This window comes from Acanthaster planci, linkage group LG01, assembly GCF_054643075.1.
Source record: "Acanthaster planci isolate LZ-2023a linkage group LG01, COTS_SCS, whole genome shotgun sequence".
NCBI classification, from domain to species: domain Eukaryota; kingdom Metazoa; phylum Echinodermata; class Asteroidea; order Valvatida; family Acanthasteridae; genus Acanthaster; species Acanthaster planci.
The window spans coordinates 2,065,893-2,092,505 of NC_141777.1; the positions used below are offsets into that span (position 1 = coordinate 2,065,893).

At 42.7% G+C, this 26,613-nt stretch overlaps 2 protein-coding genes across 4 annotated transcripts in view; one reads left to right on the plus strand and one right to left on the minus strand.

Moving 5' to 3' along the window:
- On the plus strand, positions 1–9,773 carry ppp2r3c (protein phosphatase 2 regulatory subunit B''gamma). Its single transcript, XM_022225692.2, has 12 exons — positions 1–199; positions 2,676–2,800; positions 2,994–3,043; positions 3,453–3,507; positions 4,120–4,232; positions 4,654–4,822; positions 5,224–5,356; positions 5,835–5,966; positions 6,517–6,653; positions 7,171–7,308; positions 7,795–7,922; positions 8,010–9,773. The coding sequence occupies exons 1-12, from the start codon at positions 136–138 to the stop codon at positions 8,143–8,145; spliced, it is 1,380 nt and encodes a 459-aa protein (XP_022081384.1). The 5' UTR covers positions 1–135; the 3' UTR covers positions 8,146–9,773.
- Positions 9,666–26,613, minus strand: part of ganab (glucosidase II alpha subunit) — a 26,747-nt gene continuing 9,799 nt past the window's right edge. For 2 of the 3 annotated variants that reach the window (XM_022225613.2, XM_022225615.2), the window contains exons 11-26: positions 26,225–26,286; positions 25,637–25,714; positions 25,328–25,403; positions 24,716–24,842; positions 21,086–21,309; positions 20,270–20,366; positions 19,546–19,647; positions 19,348–19,406; positions 18,710–18,894; positions 17,756–17,820; positions 16,727–16,803; positions 16,233–16,307; positions 15,318–15,431; positions 13,798–13,907; positions 12,975–13,078; positions 9,666–12,490 (exon numbers count right to left, since the gene is read on the minus strand). In XM_022225613.2, coding sequence (XP_022081305.2) covers positions 12,378–12,490; positions 12,975–13,078; positions 13,798–13,907; positions 15,318–15,431; positions 16,233–16,307; positions 16,727–16,803; positions 17,756–17,820; positions 18,710–18,894; positions 19,348–19,406; positions 19,546–19,647; positions 20,270–20,366; positions 21,086–21,309; positions 24,716–24,842; positions 25,328–25,403; positions 25,637–25,714; positions 26,225–26,286 — 1,668 coding nt within the window. In that variant the 3' untranslated portion in view covers positions 9,666–12,377. Of the gene's footprint in view, positions 12,491–12,974; positions 13,079–13,797; positions 13,908–15,317; positions 15,432–16,232; positions 16,308–16,726; positions 16,804–17,755; positions 17,821–18,709; positions 18,895–19,347; positions 19,407–19,545; positions 19,648–20,269; positions 20,367–21,085; positions 21,310–24,511; positions 24,639–24,715; positions 24,843–25,327; positions 25,404–25,636; positions 25,715–26,224; positions 26,287–26,613 lie in introns of all 3 variants that reach the window. The other variant, XM_022225614.2, reaches the window with a different exon arrangement.

The window sequence follows — 26,613 nt, forward strand, 5'->3', positions numbered from 1 at the left end:
GAACTTTTCAACGACCGACGTCAGTTGAAAACATGGCGAGTAAAGTGCGTGCTTCAAACAAGGTCCAACGTTGGAAGATTTTAAGTTTTTACTGATTGAAACTAAAAGGAAAACGGTCCTAGGTTTACGGCTTACATGTCTCTCAGCAAAATGGACTGGGTGACATCATTGAAGGAGTATAACGTCAAGAAAGGAAAAAGTAAGTTTTTAATATTTTATCGTCTGTTAACTGGGGGCCGGGCATGCATGACGTTTCGTCATCCGGTTGTCGCAGTGGTGTACCTGTTTATATGGAATTCTATGAGACATGAATATATTTCCGACACCTTGGAAGTTGGAACTGTAGTAGGGCCGAGGCCTATATTAGCCCCACACACAGCGCTGCAGTGGTTCTCTTTTAAGTTTTACAATCTGTCTCTGCGAACTGGTGAAACGACTGGTCAAGTTGTCCTGACGGACGACTTGGCAAACAGTCGAGTTGTCTCAATGGTCGAATTGTCTGAAGTCGAGTTGGCAAACGGTTGAGTTGTCCGACATCTGAGCTAGGCCTATATAGGCGCAGGCCTATATAAAGAGTTCCATATGCGGTTTCGAGTCAACTCGGACCCAAACCAACTCGTACCCATGCCAACTCGGACCCACGACCAACTCAGACCCGTGTCAAGTCAGCCCCAATACTAACCCGGACCCACGACCAACTCGGACCCACAACCAACTCGGACCCAACACTAACTCAGACCCACGACCAACTCGGACCCACCCTGAGTCAACTCGGACACAACCCCAGGAGCGTGATTAACTTGTTGAAACTTTTTAGTTTGTCCACATTTACATTTTAGCATTTGGTAAATGACACTTTTGCACTGCATGCTGCCAAGCTGTAACGTTTTGAAGCGTCGTATGTCTGCTCGCGAGCTCATTATTAATATTTTGTGATCCCACGGTTACTTATTTTCTACAATAAGACGTGCCATAATCACGAGGGATCATAGAATTATTTATATAAATCCCGAATTTGGGATTGATAGTTTCCGGTTCAGAGTATTTCTTTCACAAAAAGGATAGAGGATAGAGGCAGGCGGCTACATTCATATGAGCGCATAGTTTTACTACTATTAGGGGGGTATCTTCGGGAAAAGGCAAATAAAAAAGTTCATAAAATTGAAACGAAAAGTGATCGATCTGTCCATAATCTTGAATTTTCAACGAAAAAATGAAGGCCAACCTCTTCGCGAGGTTCAAGAGTCAGCGCTATTTCGGTCTACGGGCGCGTATTTGGTGTAATGCAACCATAAGACTCAGTGAGTCCGAGTTGACTCGAGGTGGGTCCGAAACGGCGTGGGTCCGAGTTGGCGTGGGTCCGAGTTGGTTGTGGGTCCGAGATGGTCGTGGGTCCGAGTTAGTATTGGGTCCGAGTTGGCGTGGGTCCGAGTTGGTCCTGGGTCCGAGTTGGCATGGGTCCGAGTTGGAATGGGTCCGAGATGGTTTGGGTCCGAGTTGACCTGATCCCCCATATGCGGACGCCACTTGACATCCTGTGCACGAACCCTATGGGACTGGTCTGAAAAATCCTAAGACTAAGTGTTTTCTTAAGTAAACAACTTGGTTTTTCCCCCCTAAATTGAACTTTTCTGGACATGGTTTTGCTTTCTGTTCTGACCATGCTGACCACTCTCTATCATCAAGTAAAATCCGATGGAGACTCAAAAATTCTGCAAGACGATATGAACAAGCTGTGCAAACGGTCCAAAACATAGCAAATGAGCTTTAACATTGCCATTGTCATACACGTTGGACAACTGGATAAAAACGTAAACATAAAGCCATTAAACCTGGAAGTTACGGATCCAATAAGATGGTCTTTCTGCTCGACAGGCCACGCATGTAGGAGTTTTGTTCATGGTATCCAGAACAACTGCTCAAATTAATGCCAACTGTGATTCATTTGAAAGGATAAAAATTTCGGGTCTCAATGTAACTTGAAATCAAATTGAGAAATTAAAAACTAGGAGAACGAGAAAGAGGAAGTGGTAGAAGTCAAGACATGGCAAATGAAAGTGTTTTTTCTCAAGCTGCATCACCAAACCAAAGTAATAAATGCGGAGAAATTATTCCTCATTCAAGAGACCACAACTGGCCAATTTCTTCAGACGTACACATAGGGCACTGCAGATAATTGTAAAATGTTTGCAACACGTGTGCAAATTATGGGGATGTAAGTTTACTACAGCCGATCCCATTCGTTTGCAGACCACGGTTTTCCTGACGCTTTGTGACATCCGGTGTTCTTCAAAGTACTAGTCCATTTAGGATGTTAGTCAAGCCTTCAACTAATTAAAGTGAAGCCATAAAAATTTCACTTTATTTAAGAACTTGTAAGTTTTGGTCAAAGTACCAAGTGCGGAAATTATGGTAACCCGTGGATAAACTATCCATGTACGTCTTACCCCCAGGACTGTGGGGTTCCTCGTCCACTGCACTCCCACGACGACGAACCCCACAGTTCAGGGGGTATGCACATGTATAAATGCCATTAAATGGAATGAGGGGGGAAGTCGTGTTCTTCATGTTCATCAGTTTGGCATCTGCATATTTTATGGCGTATTTTATGACATCACCACACGAATCCAAAACCACAGGCCACATGTATTTTTTTACTTCATATACCTATATAGAGAAAAGCGAGAGCGAGGTACGATCAGAAGAGATGGAGACCTTTACCAAGCTGTACACCGAGCTGAAGGGTCCTAGCAAACAGCAGGATAAGAGTTACTCCGTCATCCCAAGGTTTTACTATAAGGTAGGTGTACAGGAAAGCGGCAACTGCAAGCCACTTCATGCTGTTTGATATTAACATGTCAACTTTTGTCGGGGTGCCAAGGTTGGCTACAACTCGGAGTAGTGTCGGAGTTCAAAGTTCATAACCTGTATGTTAACTGTTAGCATGTTGTGTAATGGCAGTGTCTTAGATCTGTTCATATTTATTGTTGCAGCTTCCAAGTGAGGATGAGGTGTTGCTCCAAAAACTCCGAGAAGAATCCAGGTGAGAATAATTTGAATAAGTTTATGTCACCAAGGATGGAGTTTATGTCTGTGCACGTCACTGTCAATAAGGAAGTATACCATAGTCTGTTCCAATCTGATTTAGCTCTTCCAGGCTGTATGTCTAGTTCCAAAGGTCACTAGGAACGGATGCTAGTCCGTAGCAAGATCCAAGATCCTTTTGAGGTATAGCCATATTGTTTGCAGCATGGATATAAAGTGTTGTCCTTTTTTGTTACTAGGCCTTGCATTTTATCAAACACATGTTGTGGGAAGAGTTTGCTGTTTTTCAAAGTGAAGAGCTCCAAGTTCAGTTGGACTGGAATGGAGTGGACAAGTTTTTATGCCAATATCAAACATGAAGAACACGTATTCCTACAGTATATGTGCTTTCAATATTGCCATTACAGGGCTGTGTTTCTTCAGCGGAGGAGCAGGGAACTGTTAGACAACGACGAGTTGCAAGTATGTACATTAGCCTTTTAGAAGCATGGCAGACACAACAAGATGGCGCTATTTGAAGTGGGTAAATTTGGAGCAAACACAAAAGATTTTACCAACTTCAAATAGTGCCCTCCTGTTATGTCCCCCATGCTTCGAAAAGGCTAACGTATTCCGTACCTTGGATCAATGTATTACTCCATTCTACACTTGCGAACCCTCTTGAAACAATTCTGCCCAGTTGAAATAATTTTGAAGTAGTTTTGATGAAGGTTTCTACCTCTTCACCTTCACAGAACAGTTTTTGGGAGTTTGAGTTTTGTTTCTAAGAGTACAAACAAAAACGAGAGCTTGTGACGCGTGGTTTCAGTGCCCAACTTGAGGAGGGAAACCTTCATGCATTTGTGAGACTGGAATGGACTGGGAAGGTGACTGGGTGAACAGTAGCTCTGATTAATGAGAAAGGCTGCACTGAAGTTGGAGCGATTGGACCGCACATCAGTCCAAATCAAATCAACACAATAGTTAGCTCTGCCTATCAATGATTCATGTACTCTTAGGTGGGTTTCAGTCATGAGTGAGGAAAGCTTGAGCTTGGCATTAAACTGGTTTCTAAATATCTATCCCTCCGTGCAGAACCTGTGGTTTTTGCTGGACAAACACCACACCCCACCAATGGTCGGCGAGGATCAAATGATCAACTACGAAGATTTTCTCAAGGTGGCCACGGAAGCTGGGCCTAAGTGCAAGTAGGTTCTCCCAAATCCAGACCTCAAAAATTGGGCAGGTTTTCTTGCACCATGCAAGTTAAAAATCTGTGTACTTTTTAATTCCTAATTATCCAGAAAAATGAAAATGTATGTTATACTCTGCAACATGTAGTTTGTGCAAGTCAGGAACAGCTTTAAACCTTGAGATTTTTTCTTTAACTTTCTGCTTTTTAAACAAATAAAGTGTAATTTATGAAATTTAACTTAAATCTTATCAGTCATCAACAAAGATGAGAATGTGTTGAATAGTTTCTATCATTTAGTATCGTGTTTTTAGAAATTGGAAGCCCATATGAGCAGTTTCATCTGTGAGCATTTCCTCACAGGTGAATTAAGTTGGTTTCTCCATTTTCAAATAGGTTTTGGATGGCATTTCCTTTTTCTTCCCCCGCCCCTTCAGGCCTTTCTTCACAGCCACGGTCTTTGCCAAGTTGCTGCAGACAGATCCCTACGGCCGAATATCCATCATGCAGTTCTTCAACTATGTCATGCGGAAAGTGTGGCTCCACCAGACCCGAATCGGACTCAGCCTGTACGACGTGGCCGGTCAAGGCTACCTCAAAGAATCTGTGAGTCACATGTTTGACTGACTCCCGCTGTTTTCTGTTACGCACTTCAAAAAAGGGGATTTTGTTCAACGCTCTCTGCAAAATATAAAGGCTAAATTGCGCTTGAAGGAATAAGCTTGACAGATTCGTTAGCTCAAGAGAATGACGATTTGTCGGGATGCTTTTTTTTTCTGTAAGTTTGTAAGTTTAAAATTAAAGAGAGGGTGGACAAAATTGATTTGAAAATGGCTTGACTTGATTTCAGACTGGAAGTCTGGTATTTGTATTGTGATGGTCCTACGGGATCTTGTCGTAGTCTTAACGGGTCTCGCCTACAACACACTACTCAACCATGGGTGTAGACTGCTTTGGTTCTGAAGGAATGCTCTGTCGTAACCAGTGTTTGCATCTTCTTTGTGAAGGATCTTGAGAACTACATCCTGGAGCTAATCCCCACCCTGCCTCAGCTTGACGGACTGGAGAAATCCTTCTACTCCTTCTACGTCTGCACAGCCGTCAGAAAGTTCTTTTTCTTCCTGGATCCAATGAGAACAGGTGGGCTGCAGAAGTTGATATTTGTATGCATTTGTTACTTGACCATGTGGAGTTTGCTAATATTATGGTGTCGTGGATGGATAGGCTGATACTGTCAGAGAGTTGGTTGGCAGGTTTGTGTATTCCTTAAAAGCACGGGAGTGTGCTTCCTTGTATGCTGTCCCCCTGAGAGAGAATAAGGGACTGTTTGGAGACGGGGGGGACGCTAATGGGATCTGAAGTAACCAGTTCAGTCGTGCTTGATGAGTGTGCGTTGAAGTCTGTAGCCAGTCCAAACGATTGTGAGCCTTTGTCTGCTTAGGAGTGCTCGATGGGGGCCCCTCATCACTGATAATGGTGCAAATATTAATTAAAGATCGATTGAAAATGTCACAGAAGTGCCTGCGCTTTGCAGTGACAGTTGCTTTCTTCTCACCTGAGTCCGTAGTTGTGCTTATGGATGGAAGGGTTGTCCTTTGCTTCCTCTGTCCTGTTGCAGGCAAGATCAGGATCCAGGACATCTTAGCCTGCAGCTTCCTGGATGACCTGCTGGAGTTGAGAGATGAGGATCTGCCCAAGGATGCCCAGGAGTCCAACTGGTTCTCAGCACCCTCGGCACTCAGAGTGTACGGTCAGTACATCACCCATGGACCAAATCCGATCATGAGATCGTGCACCAAAGTTGTGGTTGAGTTTATCTCAAGTCCGATGTCATTAGAAGTCAGTCACATGCCATCCAGTCTTAAGTGACAAGCCATTCAAATGAACTGTGATAGAGGCACTGCCTTGGTATAGCTCATCCCTTGTAGCATGTGACCAGACTTGCGAAGTGAGTCTGACTGTGAAGGACTGGACCACAACGTTGCCATTCAATCAAGAAGTTCACGGCAATATTAGAAGCCACGGTGCTAACCACTGTTAACAACGACAGCCCCATGAGGGTTCTTCTGATCTTTAGCTGGCATGCATTAAATTCCTAGTAAAGCACTCCCTTAAATAATTCTCTACCAGCCGTGAAACCTTCATTCACATCCCTTGATTTCCCCTTGTTGATTTGTACATTGGACTTTGGCTACACTTTACCGTTGCAACCTTGGCTGGGAGGGACCCAAGCGTACAATGATCTCAGCCTCGGACATGTCTGTAATAAAGCGGGAAGTATTATGTCCCCTAACCCCCAGGTCAATATCTGAACCTAGACAAGGACCACAACGGCATGCTGAGCAAGCAGGAGTTGGCCCGATTTGGCACGGGAACACTGACTAATGTATTCCTGGACAGGGTCTTCCAAGAGTGCCTTACCTATGACGGAGAAATGGTAAGCAAACCCCTAACCCCCGCACGACCGCCGTTATCCTGATTTTTATATTTCTCTTTCGGAACTGCACTGAACGAGTTTCATTACAGAGGGAAAGAGGGGAAGGAAATTGAAACCTGCTTCATGACAGGTTGATTCAATCATTTTCCAAGACCATGTTTTGTCTTTACTTAATTGCTTTGCTTTCACAGTTTACCATTGTTCTCATCAAGCACACAGCAAGGTCAAACAAGCGCCATCAGTTAACTAGTTCACTGATTCTCAATGCACCATTCCTCAGTGGTAGTCCCGCACTACAAAGGTCTCTAGTTAAACTGCCACTGCACTAGCCAATCCCTGCTCCCTACTGGGCATCGGGACAGGTAAAGGATGTGACCAAGCTTGGCAGACTGATCCTTAATAGTCACCATGACTAATCTCACCATAGCCAACCGGCATGCCCCTGATCAGAGTTGTTTAGACTGGGGTCAACCATGGTCCTTTATTGCACTTTCTCATTATTTGCTTCGTGTCCTAGGACTACAAGACCTACCTGGACTTTGTTCTTGCCATGGAGAATCGGAGAGAGCCCCAGGCCTTGCAGTACTTCTTCCGTCTTCTTGACGTGCAGGGCAGGTCCTATCTCAATGTCTTTGCTCTTAACTACTTCTTCCGTGTGAGTATGTAATTACCAAGGGAATGGGTTTTGTGGAAATGCTTTGGCCGCCATGTCAAAGTGCTGTTGGGTATTGAAAGTTTCTTATCCTTAATATAAAGTTACCAGTGTTGTGGTCAAGTACTGGTAGGTAGCCAGACTTTCACACTCTGGTGTCAATGCATTGGCAATCCCCAAAATGTGGTACCAGGCTAAAAGACTGTCATTAGCTTGCACATCATGTGAACTTTGCATCAGTTATTATACATGTATGTACTTTCACACACGTGATCGTTTGGAATAGTTGGTGAATAAAAGAATGTCCTTGTGAAATACTGGACTACTGCACTGTAACTTGCTTCATAATGCTGGCTTTACTCCAGACCTACCTTGAAAAGGCCAGAGTTTGAAATTTTCCCTGTTGAAATCATTCTGTTGATTGGAAATACTGAGTCATGAATCCAGATAAAGAGTTCAGCGATTCTGCTTCATCTTGTGCATTTTCAGGCAATCCAGGAGCAAATGAGACAGCACGGCCAAGAGCCCATCTCCTTCGCCGATGTGAAGGACGAGATCTTTGACATGGTCAAGCCGGCCGATCCCCTCAAGATCACGCTGCAGGATCTCATCAACAGGTGGGTTGGTTTCTTTTCTCAGGCTGTGATTAAAACAATGCTGAGAAATTTTTTCAGTCTTGAGCATTTTCCGTTTGGTTTCTCCAGCAATCATGGCGAGACTGTAGTCAGCATCCTGATTGATCTGAATGGTTTCTGGACCTATGAGAACCGAGAGGTCCTCATGGCTGAGAACAACGCCACCAATCAGGCAGAGGGCAGTCAGCAGGACCAAGACATGTGAGTGAAGATCTGACCTCAACAAAATAGACGGACTGAGTTGTTCTGAATTAGTGGGCTGACAACTTACCAGCAGTTTGTGTCGTAAACCCGGTAACAAGAGAGAGAACAGACCAAGGCTGTGCTGTGTGCCGGTGGAGATTTTGATCTGCTGAGATCTTGAAGGAAAGACTTATTTGTATGATAGCCAACTGCAGATGTGATGTGGGCTTACAACATGCTGGAAGTCAGTGCTGGAAATATGGTTGGCGCTGTGATGCCTTGCGCTTCACTAGATCTTGAAGATGCATCCTGTGTGGGTGCTTGGTTGATGGGTCACAACCTATTTCAACTTTCCACCTCTGAGGTTTCAGCCAGAGAGGTGTCTTGCACCTTTCCTGAGGACAACATGTAAGCTGTTTTTGACATCCCAATCTGTTGTGCAGATGAATGTCACAGCATGCAGAACTTCAACAATTTAAACTGTCGCTCGTTTGAAGGCAATTTTGGATACGTCAACCGAAGAACCATATTATCTGTGCATAAGATTATCGCATGGGATAGGGGGCCAGGAAGCGGTGTTAATAATGCTGCTTAACATTGGTTCTACTCAAAGCATGGGCCATGTTCAATCGGCAACCATTTGTTTTTTTCCAGTGGTAGAGAAGTCATTTGAATGCAGACAAAAATCATACCGACAGAAGTAGAAAACCTGGGTGTTGCAGGAAAAAAAAAAACAGTTTGAAGAAATTCTGGGTCCGAGTTGGAAATTCTTGTGTCTTCTACAGCTAATCTTAAAAGTGTAAATACACCTCTAGGTCATTGACAAGATGTTAACTTATTGAACCTGTAAAGGCTACAGTCATCGTGTATATCATGTTATAGATTTTTCATTTAAAAACTGATTGTAAATCTGTAAGAGTTTTGCAAGACGTTGTCTGTGCATGTGGCGAGTTTTGCTCTTCACCAACTTGCATTTGTTGCACTGTATAATGTTGTCTGAGGGCTTGTGAAAAATGCACAGGCTGACAGGGGTGGGACTTGAAGTGAACTCATGGTCCTCTGCTTACTAGTGCAGAGGTCTGAATATCCAACCACCAAGCTTGCGGGCTAAGGACAAGTTTAATACAGGCGATTCACAATAGTGCGCCACCAAGAGTTTGCAACACGTTGGCCAATCATAACGTGCCAAATTTGTCAACCCTTTCCAAACGCGCATTGGGTCAACAAATTTTGCGTATTGTGATTGGCCAACGCGTTGCAAACTCTTGGTGGCGCACTATTGTGAAACGGCCGTATTCTATGTGCAGCAGGCACTTTGCCAAGCATCTTATGAATAAGACATTAATTTTCTTTGCAAGGGTTGTTACATATCAGCAGACATTTATGAAAATGAAACCATTTAATTTCTTCTCCACCTTGATTGACTTTCCAAGGTCATCTCAACTGCAGTAGGCACTAATTCAAACCCCCTTTGTAATGACAAGGGCCTCGTATCACACAATCCACACCACAGAGTAACCATAAAAAGACATGCAAAACATATCCATTTTTAAATTTTATTACGATTTCTGTAACAGAGACATACAATAACCCATGTAAACAAATTCTATCCTATGGAAATAAAATGTCAAAGTTTTTGTGAAAACAAAATTGTGTGTACTTATGATATTGAAAGTTGGATGCGTGCCAGGTTTCTGAAACCGGCAACTTGTAATTGAATTCTAACGAGACTTCACTGCACGTCTAACAGCTTGCCAGTCAAACCAAGAAAAAAAACCCAGATGTACACCATATTTATAGAAAATGTATTGAAATTTTTTACAAAATCTTAACAGTGATTACGATGATTAAATCACAATGAACATAATTACTCTCATACAAAATTCCCAAGTACACAGAATCTCGCCTTGGGACGACTCTTGTTAACAATCAAAAGGCTTGCTTCAGATTTTCTATTCTTAAGTCATGTGCATAAAAGGCACGCACAGCTTGCTGGGTTACAGGAGATAACATTGGTTTCAAATCAACAAGTAATATTTACACTTCTGAATATTACTGTAAGATTTTGGTATTAGCTTCATTGCCAAACATTTTGTGGGCTGTTGGAAAAAAATGCAAAAAATAAATGCTGCAGTTGTGCATGGAGTCCATTAATGATATCACACATGCTATAACAATTCAGGAAAACCTAAGATGATTTGAGCCCTTCCTATTGGTCGAGAGTCTGTCACATGGCCGGTCTCACATGGTTCATAAAGCACTGCTCAGTGATCTGGAACATTTTCCGATATTACAGGAAAGTTCAGATTCCTATGAAATCTGGTGCCTTTTCCTATATATTGGTTGTATCAATACAATCTTCACTATGCACAATACTACCCATGTGTGTGCATTTGTGACAATCCTCAATTCAGATTACATTGGCCCATCACATAGTGCACTACCTCACGCACAACGTGCAAGATGTGTGCCAGTCTCTATAAGATTGTATACAACTACTTAAGAAAGGAACATACCATAAAATCGCTAGAGAAGTTTCAAAAAAATCGAAGTAAAATTGTTGAGCAAAATCGTTAGAACGTTAATTTTTTTACTTCTTTAGACTTTCTGACTTAAAGGGTATTTATGAATTATGAAAATGGACACTGGTAATGTCCTTTACCTTCGGTTCAGGCCATTACCAGCAATCTATTCTCTTAATCCCATCGTTAACAAATGTCTAGGACCGGCCATGTACATATTTATTCCTCAAGGAATAACAAATAGACTAGTCTTAGAAACTACCTGAAGACTGACAGAGAAACAAAAGGGCTTTGGGAGCAATTGGTACATTCTTTCACTCCTGTGGCTACAGCAAGCCTCTCTTAACTGTAAAAGACAGAACAAATTATTCACTGAAAAATGATAACAAAGATAAGTTTAATTCCTTTGCAGCCTGCTAATTATTCCTGATCAAACAATACTGATTTGCCAAGTTTCTAAACTCTGTGTTTCTCCTGTCTTGAGTTTTTCTGTGTCCTAGTTTCACATCATCTGTTTACAACCTTCCTTCTGGAACACTAAAATGGTCCCCTTGAGAAATGTATGCTTTTTTTTTGGTATTGTGTTACCAATGGGAGTTGGTCATTCTCAACTTCAAATTTAGTAAATCTGTGAGTTCCCTTTTTAAGCTCTAAATTTTCTTTATCAGTTCTACATCTCTGCACCCAAAACCTTATACCCATTACATTCCATCCCATCACGAGTTCCCAGTCTAATTCAAAAGATGAGCTTTCACACTTCAGATGGAGCGAAGCGAATTCAAATTTAACCTTGTTAAACTTTTCCAAGTGAAAATCGCATGAGTTGAAATCACAAATTCAACCTGACGTCATAGTTTCAGGTTGCTGTTTTCGCATTTGCGGCAAGTGTGCACTGGCCTCTAGAATAGATATGTATCAACAGCAAGTCTCCTGAATCAGTCTGTCCACGGTTCACTAACTGCAATGTAATTCAGCTGATGTGCTGAACAATGCAAGTATGCTCACCGTGCATTTTGGGGGGTTTCCTTCATGGTGTGAGTAAAATACATACATGCATTAGTACATTGCATACTATGATGAATCATAACATGAAGCTGGATGGTTCTCGGCATACTGTGGTTGGGCTGGTCATGCAGTCTGACACAGTTTCAGAGAGCCCCTCAAAGTTTGAAGTGTGCCCGTCCACGCAGCAATGAGCCAAATGGGGAATGTAGAACACATATTCCAGCATGATCTCACCAAGATCATTCTCCAGAAAGTGTCCGCCTTCACAGACCACCACTCCCACTTGACGACCTCTGGCATTCTGCAGCTCTTCTCAAATGTAACCCGCTCTGTGAAAATGAGTCACAACTGGCCAGTGCAACTATCAAGTTAAAGGCGTTTAAAAGAACCTTGCACCATGTAAAACAAAGGAATCCACATCTGTCACTCACATGATGTCCATTCTCATCAGGATGACAAACTGAGTGATACATCAACACAAACAGCTCAGTTTACTCTTTCTGAGGTAAAATGAAACTCAAAAGTGCCTCTGGCGATCTGACTAACTTTCACGAAGCGGGCCACGAATGACAGCGTCTAGTTACTTCTGTAGAAAATTGATGTTCTCACTGTAAAGTTCCAAATGTGACAAGTTTATAGATGCTCCCACAGGACTGGGACTTGGAGTGTGTACCAAGACTATGTGTGGAACTCACTGAAGGACCGGGCGGAATAAATACTGTCTCATTTATTGCCTGAGGGTCATGACCCAGTCGGTAGCCATGTTGACTTCTGGTTTCCTGATCACCAGTACTTTGCTGTCCTCATTGAAGCTAAATTCTACATTGTGGGTCTCTATGACTGCAAAGAAATAAGACAACAGACTGAGAATTAGTCTCAAATTTCTGTGTGCAAGAACGAGTGACATGTATAATCGTTCCAATGCTTGAGTAATCTCCACTGCTTTTGTACAGACACAGAGGCCAAAGCTCATGTAGCACATACGGTCCATTAATGTAATGGCTCTGAGCGGGACCGAGAGAGGGCGCAAGTTTCCTAGCAACAGAGGCTCCTCTGGTGGAAACTCCGCTTTGCTGGTTCACGAATGACAGAGATGCATGGCTTGCGTACGCATCGCCAACAAAATGAATACTTGCCCCTGCTCGAGGCAGACAAGACCATGACAGGAATTTTGGCCCAAATTATATTCCCATGCCTTTCGAACAGCACCACAGGCTTAGGAAATGGGCGCTCGGCAGGGCCAGTGAGATGTTTGGAACTCCAACACTAATGACACTGAGGCAACAAATCCTTAAACATTGCAAAAAGTAGACAAGCTGCTTACGATCTCCAGACAGTTGGATGGAACTCGGCGACTTCTCCATTCCTAATACCACCACCCTCTCTAACCATGATTTAGTCTTGTACCTGGCATTCATATCTAGAGACCTGATTATCAGGAGAAAAAAACACTTGTTACCAGACTGATCTGGGGTGAAGCCACTTTCATCAGTCTTTTGAGGAGTCTAAAACTCTGGCATTAACAGATCACAGATGTAGTTCTTATTTCAAGAGAGAAATTTTAGAAGAAATTGTGAGACCCTTTTATTTTAAAAGTGGACTTAAAATTCTCAAAGTTATGGGGGAATATGATATGAAAATTTTGCATTTATTTTCAAAAGCCCACGAGTGTTTGAAATTTGCAAAATATCATCCCTGGGTATGAGACAATACTGCCTCATACCCAAAAGAATTAGCAGTTTGTACGCAGGACTGTGGGTGTCTGAAGCGGCAAGAATTGTGGGTGATTGAAAATTAGCAGATGTGGATGGACGACTCATCTTGCCTTTGATATACATATTCTCGATGCACTGACATAAGGCAAGGTGACCAAATAATACATGTACCTAAACACAATCTGTCCAATCAGATTAACTGAAAGTTAGCCTGAACTGGCACCCTGGAATTTGTGGGCACCGAGTACAGAGAAAAAAAATACCAAGCTATGAAGTACCAAAGTGAATATTTCACGTGCACAATTATGTGTGTAAAAGGTATTCGTGTAAGAACCAGCGCGTGGTAAACCAACATGCGTGCGTACTCCATTCCTTTGCACTACCCTTTCTGATTCAAAATGACGTCAAACTTCGATACTCTTTAAGTCTTACCTTGATTGAATGACGTTGTTTTGGAAGCTAATGTGCTTGTACTGAAAGAACCCTGACTTGAAATCCAAAGAATGGCCGTCGTCCATGTAGAGCTGTCCAGATGCCTGATGCTGTATTACATCAAAACAAAAGGTGGAGAGGCATGATATGTCTAAGTTAATGCTGTATCCCAAACGGTCTTCTAGAGCTATCACTTTATCTGTTGTCAGCGCTTCATTGTGGGTTCCAATGAGCGAAGACCTAAATCTAGCTCTACACAATAGATCCGGATGCAGCCTAAGACTTGATAAGTTGTATGAGGACTGATGGTGTGATGATGGGTATTCTATTGCATGAGGACTGATGGTGTGATGATGGGTATTCTATTGCATGAGGACTGATGGTGTGATGACGGGTATTCTATTGCATGAGGACTGATGGTGTGATGATGGGTATTCTATTGCATGAGGACTGATGGTGTGATGATGGGTATTCTATTGCATGAGGACTGATGGTGTGATGATGGGTATTCTATTGCATGAGGACTGGTGGTGTGATGATGGGTATTCTATTGCATGAGGACTGGTGGTGTGATGATGGGTATTCTATTGCATGAGGACTGGTGGTGTGATGATGGGTATTCTATTGCATGAGGACTGATGGTGTGATGATGGGTATTCTATTGCATGAGGACTGGTGGTGTGATGATGGGTATTCTATTGCATGAGGACTGATGGTGTGATGATGGGTATTCTATTGCATGAGGACTGATGGTGTGATGATGGGTATTCTATTGCATGAGGACTGATGGTGTGATGATGGGTATTCTATTGCATGAGGACTGATGGTGTGATGATGGGTATTCTATTGCATGAGGACTGATGGTGTGATGATGGGTATTCTATTGCATGAGGACTGATGGTGTGATGATGGGTATTCTATTGCATGAGGACTGATGGTGTGATGATGGGTATTCTATTGCATGAGGACTGATGGTGTGATGATGGGTATTCTATTGCATGAGGACTGATGGTGTGATGATGGGTATTCTATTGCATGAGGACTGATGGTGTGATGATGGGTATTCTATTGCATGAGGACTGATGGTGGGATGACGGGTATTCTATTGCATGAGGACTGATGGTGTGATGATGGGTATTCTATTGCATGAGGACTGATGGTGTGATGATGGGTATTCTATTGCATGAGGACTGATGGTGTGATGATGGGTATTCTATTGCATGAGGACTGATGGTGTGATGATGGGTATTCTATTGCATGAGGACTGATGGTGTGATGATGGGTATTCTATTGCATGAGGACTGACGGTGTGATGATGAGTATTCTATTGCATGAGGACTGATGGTGTGATGATGGGTATTCTATTGCATGAGGACTGATGGTGTGATGATGGGTATTCTATTACACAATATGGACGCCGACGAACAGAGTAAGCCTGTGTTTGAATGACCATGCACAGTGGCGACAGCCACACTTATTAGCTCACTGATTGAAGTACTTTAAGAAGGCTGATTGTTTACTTTGGTATCCAAGGCAACAATGAGCGTGTAGGGATCCTCGATGCCCAGGAATGAGCAGCGGCGCACTCTCTCCTTGCGAGGGACGATGGTGCCGCCCCGTTGGAAGACTGGGATCTGGTAGACACAGAAAGAACAAATCATAAGGATGCAATGCCTGCCCTGTGGCCATGTTAGGAAACTCACAAATTGTCATCTTCCAAAACAAATACCGGGTTGTGGCAACCAGGAATAGACATCATGGTTTCTCACTGTAGAATCTTCTGCCGCAAGAGCCTTTGGCCATTTCATGAATGTTACAAAAGTAGACATCACAGCAAACCACATGATAATTTTTACTTAGTAGAACTGGCATGAAACAGTCAAATGAACTAAAGCAAGAACTCACCACATGCACATAAGCCTGACACATCTAGGCAGTGAATTACACTTAGCAAACTTTTCCTGCTTACCAGTGAACATCGTCACAAAAACAAATTAAACTCCATAGTCGTGAAATATTTCACATTCAACAGCTTTGTTACTCTTTTACTGTGGTATCAGAAACATGTTAGTGAAAATCCCAAGAGGAATGTATGAGACGAGAGTCAAAATTAAGTTCCCAACAGAAACAGTATCAGAATGGGTTACTGATGGACATAAACCCAGCCCATCAGGACTTGACCCTGATATTTGTCAATATGCATATGTCTCAAGAGTTTCTGCTCAAATACAAATTCTGTCACAGCTCTACGGACCATGTGTACAGAGCGAAACTCCCTAAGCCAAAATGCTGACCAACATTCTTGTTAGCTTCATCCTCTTCTCCATCTTTACAAGATCCCTTCCTCTCATACCAATGTTTATTACCGATTTGTACCCATTCAACTGAAGAATATATAACTATATCTTTTATTACGGAAGGCCCACTGCACATACCTTCTCAAGATTCACATAGATGGTCTGTGTGCTGGGACCAGTGTATTTCTGTGCTGTTTTCACGTCATACCAAATCTGATGAAATAACGGTAAACGCTTATGAGGGGGGGCTGATATCAGTGTCAATCCAACTGTCATCCAACCATTTGAAAAACGAGTAAGTTTGTAAAAAACTGATGAAAACTAAACACAGAGATCATGAGATGCATACTAGAACCACTTCAGCACTGATTTGTTTACAAAGAACCTGTTGGACAGAACAGGGTTTATTCATACATAATATTTGAACCTGAAAAAAAAAAGATGAAGTTCCCTACACTACGTCTAAAAGTATACAACTCCAGCACAGGATGTTAAAAATGGAGGAAATGATAGGAAACGAAAATACAAAGTCCAACATCCTATCAATGTAGGAAAAATATAATTTCTGTACAGCACTGACTTTGAAGTACTGCTCGTCGTTTTGTCTTACACTACAGAAAGGATAATCTTACCGTATCTTGTCCAGGAAAGTAAACACTGACAGAGCTGGCACCTTTGCTGGTAACGGGCTCAACGAGGAGGGAATCACCTTCAGAAAGGGAACAAACATAGGGGAATGCAATTTATTAGGAAGGGGAAATTTGGAGGTTCAAAGCTGGGACTCTCGACACATATCATCTATGCATATTCTTGAATGCATCACAGGGACATGGCAGTTGTGATAAGTCACAAATTTTTTGTCGGGCAGATGTCACTTTTTATTGGGTTTTTATTACTCCAAACTGACATATACATGTATTTATAAACTCTGCGTACTCAGTATTATTCGAAAGAAAGTGAAAAAACGTCACAACCTTGCTCGGGTGGGACTCCGACTGAACTTGCCGGCGTTATCTGATCTCTGGTTATCACCAAGGTATACAGTGATAGCACAAGGGGATCTTGGACCAATTGTTGAGGGTGCTATGTAGCAACTGTACAAGTACCCTTCATTGGCAGATCAGGAGGGCGGAGGGGAGGCAACATGGGCCATGCCCGCCCCCCCATAAAGGGGACAAGAATTTTTTCGGTTTTGAAACATGAGAGAACGGTAACATTTGTGGGCTTATTTCACTTCTCTTGATGCTCAAAGTGAGTAAAAAGCCTCTACAGTTAGCCTCATCCCTAAGAAAGGTCATTAAAGGTTACATTAAGAAATATCCTAATTTTTTGACCTCCCAAATACAATTTTGGCCCTCGTTCCAGAATTTGGTTCTGGATCTGCCCTGAGTCATTCTTGAAGATTTTTAGGCCTACAGACTGTTTTGATGTCAAGAGACAAACCCTGATATCATGAAAAAGCTGCAAAATGGAAAATTCCCCATTTAGTGTGGAAATGGCCTTACTGCTTCAAGAACAAACTCCTTGGCTAGCATCGTGACCTGTGCTTATACTGTAACAACTACAGAAACACTTTGATTTTAGCAGAATTTTAATGCCAAAAGAGGCAGGAAGAAGTTGGACGTTATGTTTCTTGGAAGTCACTGAGAATTCCATCGCACCTATCATGAACTGGTCCTCCATGGCGAAGGTCTTGGGATCATCAGGAAAAGCCAGCCACATTGGTCTGTGGAAAAGTTGGCAGAAACAAGGAAAGAATATTGTCACGGATTGAAGAACTTGATGCGCAGGGTGGGGAGAACTTATGCAATGGATTGGAAAGCTGAAGAGAGGAGAAATTACAACTCGCAACCTCCCACAAATGACCTTCAAGAGAAAACGGTGTCAAAACTCTTCACATTGTTGTATCCTACAAATCAATAAAAACACGTCATCTTTCAACACAGATTAATCAAAACTGTAAAAAATGTAAACATTGGTTTTAGATCTTCCTAAACTATTTATGGTAGCTTGAAACATGAAGTGGGCGTACATTATAGGTGAAAATGTGAAATAGTCAGGCATAAGAAGTTTTAGGAGTAGTGAGTAAACTTCAACTCCATCTTCCTAGGCTTAGGAAGCAGAATGGACACAGCTTTGATTTCTTCCCAATCTTCTACTGCTTCGTGAGAGGGATCCTTGAGGGTGTGACCACTGCCTCAATCCTGAAACTTTCTCCGGGAATAACTTTCACTATGGTCCTGTTTGTTTCACATGGATCTAGATCTTGATCAGTGATCCTACTGCCAGTTCACTCTCTCTATTACGCAAGTTATGGTGTCAGTGAACAAACGTCGGATTACTGATTGTGATCCGGATCCACGCAAATCAAACGGGCCCTATGTGGAGACAGTGTGAATGATATCTTGGAGCAGTGCCGGTGACTTCTAGTATGATCTAGGCCTACGTTTATACAAGGCTGAGCATTGCACACAAAGTGTGGCCAAGACTTTGACATGATGTATCCCGGCAACTCGGCCACACACATGTTCTTTACACAGCCTCAATCCTCCAAGATCCTCTGAAACCACTTGGAGGATTTGAGACCACTCCTCAATCTCTCATGACTGGCTCACCTCATCACAGGCTGGCCAGTTTTGGACGCCTTGTAGAACGCCGTGTACCAGTACGGCAGCAAGGCATAGCGCGTGCGGATTGCCATCCTCACAACGTCCATCATGTTGGGTGGGAGAAGCCACGGCTCACGGCGCTTGGTGTCCAGATGGGCGTGTGCTCGGAAGAAGGGTTGGAAGGCGGCAGCCTGGGGCCAAATCAGAGTTTTGAATTTAAAAAAGAATCTAAGCTCTATGTCTGAAAAATCTCAAGCACACTGCTTTTTATCTCCCCTCTATCTGCGCATGGAACTGTGTGGGCTTGGTCATACTTGATATTTTGTGCACAATTTGGGTCGCACGTAATAGCTACGACACATTTTCATAACAAAAGAGAGAACAAAAATTCCGAATATTCTGTTTTTTCCCAAAACAAGTTTGACACCCCTCCTCCCTGAAAATTTGGTTCGAAACCTAACCATGCCGAGGTGGCAAAAGTGTGTGTTAAAACATCATCTACGAACTCTCCATGCCAGAGATATAGGAAGGACATCACCATTGAACTCGCAATTTAACTAATACAACTAAGGCCCTAGCGGTCAATAAACCAGCAGATTATAAAACTATTTTATAGAACAATGAGAAGGAAGTTAATTCCTTACCTGATACCATCTAGTCAGTAATTCCGGTTCGGGGTTCTTGAAGAAACCTCCAACATCGGCTAACATTAGAAAAAAAAAAAGGCCCATAAGATATAAGAACAAGAAATTTCAAACAAGGAAGAACTAACAATTACTAACGAGATTCATACCCAGTGAGCAAGTCTCAATAAAAAAATTCACAGAGCTGCTTTTGCTTACCACCTATGAACGGGATACCAGCTATGCTGATGGAGAGCAACATGGGCATGCTGATCTTGAGATGTTCCCAGCTCGCCTCATTATCACCTGTCCAAATAGCACCTAGAGCAGAGGAGCAAAACAGTCAGGAAGCCGCTTGGGACACGTAGTGCCTACTGTTCATGCTAGCTCTTGTTCCATTAGCATTTTTCAAAATCCAACAAAGTCTAAATCAGCACCTCAACAGAGACGTAGAAATCTTGTCAAATAACTAGGTGAGATTTTGAATATGAAACAACTGCAAAAACGTTCGTCTGTCCATGCTCGCCTTACTACTCACGAGTAAAGTTATGGCTGGATTTTTGATGGACTTAATGCCCTGTTCATTACTTACCTTCCACACAGGGCAAAGACCCAATCTGAAAATCTTCCACATTCTGTTTCAATAATGGGCAGCAAAGTTAGCCACGTTTTCATCATGTACGTGCACTCCTTTATTTCACGGTCATAGGGTCAATTGCAACAATGGAATCTGTGTTCTTCTGCATTCAAATGACCATTGCTTCCGTTTTAAGTGAGATGTCAAAATTTGTGGAAGGACATGTCAGTTTGTAGGTCCCAGTTAATTATCTTGTTGGATTCTACGAATAAACTTAAGGATCCCACCAAAAACGTTGACACTATCTTTCTGTGGTGTGTCCATTTTGATATGGAGAATTGTTGCCCCAAACATTCCATTCTTTACCATATTTCTGGCTTCCTGTGAAGAAGGCCCTGGACAAGACAAATGATCGCTCCTTCCCATTGGATCTTCGATGTTGACCATCAACAGTTGCCATGTGCTAAAAGATGAATAAGTGAAACAAAGCCCAGAAAGCAGCCTTATATTTAATCATACCAAATTTCAATTACCAAAAATTGATGAGATTGACACGACAGAGGAAACTCTGAGCCTCCAACCTAGAAATCCATTTTTTAAAAATAGCTAACTGTGGACGGAAGATGTGGGAACTTTTTAAATTTTGGCACACTTCAGAAAAGATTTTATAAGTTTATGTTCATTCACTGAAACAGCCATTTCAGTGGTGGGGGGCTAATGATCCAACCCTTCCCTCACCAGCATGCAAGAAAGCATCTTGGAAAAGGCAGCAACAAGATTCTACCCACTTGTGAATTGCATTATTTAGGCCCTAAAGTTTACATTTCCCAAAAAGGCAAGATCAGCTGAGACTTTCTGGCTTCCCGCCACACATCTCAAAAGTCATCTGAACAGTTTTGTACGACATTTCTCAGTGCAATCTCATATGAGCATCCACTGAGTGACGTGTTGCAACCGGCCGTACGTAGAGGCAAAGTTAGACAGACTTCTCGAACTTAGTGTGTAGGACAAAACCAAATGAGGAATTAGCATGGTTGAATGTCAGCCGGAGGTAAGGCAGGGTGCGCGAGGCTTTCTAGCCCATCAGCCATCGCTCATTTACACATCCTCTTGTGAACCTCTGTGTTCAAATTATAATTGCCCATCCAACAGCGTTTCCTCCTGGGAGATTTTCTAACATACCACATATAGACCATACAAGTTGTGCACGTCCCTGTGTTCCCAACCGTCCTGGTGAATGGCATCCTTGTGCATGGTCACCTCTGGACCGTTGAACACGGACGGCTCGTTCATGTCGTTCCACGTGAACAGGTGGGGTGTAGAGCCCTTGTAGTTCTCCAGGGACAGCTGCTCCGCCCACCAGTTACGGGTGTCGGCCCGGGTGAAGTCGGGATAACTGGACGAACCTGAGTTGGGCAAGGTAAGTGTTCTAGAAGTTGTCAACTCCTCCAATCTGACAGTGAAACTCTGTGCGACGGCAAAATGTATGACAACGGTTTCACTGTTTTGGAAGGCAATAACTAACACACACTAAACTCTAATGCGTCCTCGATCTTTATTCAGCATTGAGAGTTTCTCTACATAGCGGGCAAAATTTGCTTTGTTTAGTGGGTGTGTGGGGAGGAGGGTGTTAGAATACTTTGAATAGCATAATATCATGCACAGTGTCTGTGTTGCTGTTTGCCTTGGTGTGATGCACTGATTAAGGGGTTCCGCATATACAGTCCTTTACGACAAAATAAAATACAGAGTTGTAAGGGCCAGTGTTTGTTACTACAGGTATTAACCTAGCAGCCTTTCCCTAGTGGTTTTACATTGTTGGCATGAATTGAACACTGTATCACTTGTTCTTCAACACCATGCTGGCTAAAAAGCCTTCTGCACACTTTTTTGATGGTTGGAACTTGTGTGCTACCCAGGTTAAGTCTTGTTAGTTGAAACTTGTGAGTGTGTTACCCAAGTTAAGTCTTGTTAGTTGAAACTTGTGAGTGTGTTACCCAAGTTAAGTCTTGTTAGTTGAAACTTGTGAGTGTGCTACCCAGGTTAAGTCTTGTTAGTTGAAACTTGTGAGTGTGCTACCCAGGTTAAGTCTTGTAAGTTGAAACTTGTGGGTGTGCTACCCAGGTTAAGTCTTGTTAGTTGAAACTTGTGGGTGTGCTACCCAGGTTAAGTCTTGTTAGTTGAAACTTGTGAGTGTGCTACCCAGGTTAAGTCTTGTTAGTTGAAACTTGTGGGTGTGCTACCCAGGTTAAGTCTTGTTAGGTGAAACTTGTGAGTGTGCTACCCAGGTTAAGTCTTGTTAGGTGAAACTTGTGAGTGTGCTACCCAGGTTAAGTCTTGTTAGGTGAAACTTGTGGGTGTGCTACCCAGGTTAAGTCTTGTTAGTTGAAACTTGTGAGTGTGCTACCCAGGTTAAGTCTTGTTAGTTGAAACTTGTGAGTGTGCTACCCAGGTTAAGTCTTGTTAGTTGAAACTTGTGGGTGTGCTACCCAGGTTAAGTCTTGTTAGTTGAAACTTGTGGGTGTGCTACCCAGGTTAAGTCTTGTTAGTTGAAACTTGTGGGTGTGCTACCCAGGTTAAGTCTTGTTAGGTGAAACTTGTGAGTGTGCTACCCAGGTTAAGTCTTGTTAGGTGAAACTTGTGGGTGTGCTACCCAGGTTAAGTCTTGTTAGTTGAAACTTGTGGGTGTGCTACCCAGGTTAAGTCTTGTTAGTTGAAACTTGTGGGTGTGCTACCCAGGTTAAGTCTTGTTAGTTGAAACTTGTGAGTGTGCTACCCAGGTTAAGTCTTGTTAGTTGAAACTTGTGAGTGTGTTACCCAGGTTAAGTCTTGTTAGGTGAAACTCGTGAGTGTGCTACCCAGGTTAAGTCTTGTCAGTTGTATCTATAAGTGATGAGGTGGAGGAAACAAGTTTCGAACATGGGGAAGTAAGTCCCACATATGCGCACAAGAAATCAGCATGATTAAAGTGCCTCATTAGTTGTTAACTCTCTGACACCTGACCCAAGTACCACATCAGCTGCATTCACATGTGTTACTCTTGGTACTTGAGGTTGCAGGAAAATTGTGGTTTCAGTGGAGCAACACCCCTCCATTATTCACTCAACACAAGTCACTGTTATTATTTATTCATCGGTCAGATGGTCCTGTCCTATAGTCAACCCATAGAAATTTTGAAACGAGGCCTTACACTCCTGCTGTTTGTGTACTCAGGAGTGTACTCGTGTTAACAGAAGTAAAACACTAGAGCACAGCCTGTGATTCCCAATGTATATTAACTTACTTATGCCTTTAAGAGAGTAACGCATACTCTGTCACCTAATCTTCAACCTGAGTTTCCCACGTTCTCATTACTGTGTTTGTACCCTGACATTTGCACACTGAATGTTCAATATTTACAAATTATCATACAGTGAAGAGTGCCCAGAGACTGATTTGCAAATGGTGAACGTCATCTAGTCAGGGGTTTAGATAATTTTCTTCAAGCCGTGAGTACAATACCCACATCCTTGCTCCGAGTAGAGTACAGTATTCTTTCGCCCTCAGTATTGTTTAGTACGGTACTCTTCTCCCTGAGAGGGAGAGTACTGTTCTCCCTGAGAGGTGGAGGAACTGAGTAGCCATATTATGAGAGTTTGTTCTTTTGCCTTAATAAATATAATAATACTTGTTATTTCTCTTGAAAATACAGTAAACATACGGTGCTTAGTGATAACCATGAACTCATGACACCGTAGACAAAATCACATAAGTCCGTATCGGCCCGCGTATGACGGCAAGTGTGAGGCTACCATGTTGACCAGCTGCCGTGCGCACACGTGTGTGCCCAGCAGTGGCCATTCAGACAATCTTGGTGCATTTCGTCACTCGGCGGTCAAATGCGCTCACACTCAATCTTTCTAAGGTGTTTCATACCTAAATTGTCCAAAAATGATACCTAGTTTCTTTCAGATTACCGGAAACCCTCTAAAAACACCATTTCAAAAATGCCCGTGGATCAAAGCATGCAGAAAACTTCGTGTTTTTTGATGATAAGTTTGGGCAACTCAAACTCTATCCATTTGTGCAAAAAACAATGAAAATAGAGGGGTCCTTGTGGGCTAGAAATCAATCAGTCTTCAGGAAGTCTGGTGACCAGGTTTTTGTGCACAAAAACAATCCATGCACGCAACACATGCAGAGTAGCCCATTTGGTTTATAACACATTTCATTTCTGGTCTTCCCCGTGGATTCGGGATTTTGTGAATAATTTATCATGGTGATGCACAGAGCAGCGGGACAAGCTATACATAGACAAACATGAACAAATTGGTTTCAGCAGCATCTGCTACAAACGTTACTCTGTTGGGCAGGGCATAATTGATGAAATATGAAAAACAAAGAAACTTATGGTATTCTTTCTCAAGTAGAAATCACTGCATATTTTACGTTCTGCATGAGGTTCTGCAAGAGGGTTTATGCTGTGTATTTTGACTAAATTTCCAAGTCAGGAAGTGTGTATATGCCAATGCGCACATTATCTAAACCCCTGTCTGGTGAAGTGATGCTACATGTCTCCATTCCAGGTTCCCATGCATACCCGTTTCCCCCACCACGCACAATACCTACCGGGCCAGCACCAGCCTTCGTACTCACTGCCATCGGGATTCTTAATCATCAGGTCTAGTTTCCGGGCTTCTCGATACATCCTATAATTGTCATCTCTTTTGAGATGCGGGTCGGCAGAGGCTACAAACTAACGGGGTGGGAAGGGTGAGGAAAAAGGGGAGGATTTCAACAACTCGGAACAATCAACGCGAGCAGAATACGTACCTGGCCAACACCAACCCTCATATTCATTGTTGTCGTGAGTCTTTACTAAGAAACCATTGTCAACGGCTTGTTTGTGCAAGTGAAATCCAGAATCCTTCTTGAGATGAGGATCGACAATGGTCACCATCTATGGAACAGAGTACAATTCAAGGTTCTTTCGACAGCAGCAAAGAACTGCAGACGTGTTAGCAATAGCTAATTAAAACCTGTACCCCTCAAATGTGAATTTTTTAAAAAAGTAAGGTCGGTGATCCATAAAATGACTTTAAGAGAGTAGGCCAATCTAGTAAGCCCCACCCCTGCATCCCTGAGCAATAAACACTCCTCTCTTATGTCAATATGCACGTTCCAGCTGTACACATCATACAAGAGTAAAAGCTCTTGGACTTTTGTGCCATCATGTCAGTCACAAATCAGGGAGCTCCGTGATTGATAGGAGCAACGTAGGGCTGAGCGTAATGGTCTAATCTATCCTTCGGCCACGAGGCATCCCATGTCCTGCCAAACGGCTCATTCTTTCTGCTTTAAACATTTGTTCTGTACCATTCCACAGTGAATCAAAGCAATTTTCGTCCAAAGAATTTGGACAGTTTCTTTATCATTTAGCTCTACCTTTCTTCCCTTGGCTGCGACTTGGTTCTGCATTTCCTCAGGATGGGAAAACTTGTGTGAATCCCACGTCATATACCTAGCAGGATGAGGAAAAAAAGTTCGCCAATGACACGAAACAGCAAAAAAAAGATGCCAAAACCTGGAACCTTCCTGCAGAAGCATCTGTTACAAATGCCGTCAGTACCCTTAACATTTGCACAGAGTATCTGCAAAGATATTAAGAGGTCTCAGATTCAGCGCCAAGGGCAAGACAAGACAAGGGCTCCTTACAAGATCAGGATATCTAGATATACGTCGTCATGTCCATACCTTTTGCCATCCGTGTGCTCAATATCAAGCCAGATGACATCGCAGGGGATGTCGTGTTCGTCAAACTTGGCATCCACACTGCAGAAAAAGAACAAGAGTTGATTTTGTTTTTTAAATGTTTCAGAACTCCAAGTCTTCAAATTCTGACAGGTCTTGGAGGATTGAGGGCGGTAGATTCTAGGTACCGTTCCTTAACGTGGGCTTCCAGCTCCTAGAAACTTACAGTACAAAGAACATCTGCACAATTTCCTGTAGCTAGGACTTTGAAGGGATTCAGTCAGACTATGGGCAAAAGTTCCCAAGGAGATGCAGTTAACCTTGACCCTAGTCGACTTGGCACACTTACATGCACAGTGAACTGGATAAGCATCCAATCAGATGCTATTTAGTTTTGAGCATACTCCAAACACAACTGCACGAACAAAAGCATGCATACGATATGTTGGCCCAGCAAGACATAACAGATTGCCCTCTCTCTATTGTCCACTCACTCCGACCACATTACTGTGGCATCCAAACTGTGGAGTTGAACTGAACCAACACGACGGCCTAGTACAAGGAAAGAGGCATTTCTTTTATGCGACTGACCTTTTCACGTCATCCTCATCATTGTAATTCCAGCGACTCTGATGATATGCAATGGCAAACAACTGGAAAAAAGAGAGAACAGAAACAGTAAATTGGTATCACACAACTGAAAATGGCACTATGGTGACGAAGATTCTGTCGACAGTAGGCCTGATTATTATGAACCCCTCGTTCAAATAATCAATTTCTATTTGACCCAACAGATGACCATGTGATAACAGAAGCTGCTTCTCCATGTTTCACATGAGATCAAGCAGTGTCAGCCATATATTACAGCCACGTTACTATAGGGGCTCAAGGTTGTCGACCTCTACATGGTGGGCTCTGAAACTGTCTAACACAGGCAGGCAAATGACAACGACCTGAGATACAGCAGCGATACAGCAGCA

Bases quoted from the DNA above. Each gene is read 5' to 3' on its own strand.
- ppp2r3c (XM_022225692.2), top strand. From the start codon at position 136: ATGTCTCTCAGCAAAATGGACTGGGTGACATCATTGAAGGAGTATAAC. The intron at 3,044-3,452 runs GTGAGAATAATT...TTGCCATTACAG, and splicing joins AAACTCCGAGAAGAATCCAG to GGCTGTGTTTCTTCAGCGGA. The intron at 7,923-8,009 runs GTGGGTTGGTTT...TGGTTTCTCCAG, and splicing joins CTGCAGGATCTCATCAACAG to CAATCATGGCGAGACTGTAG.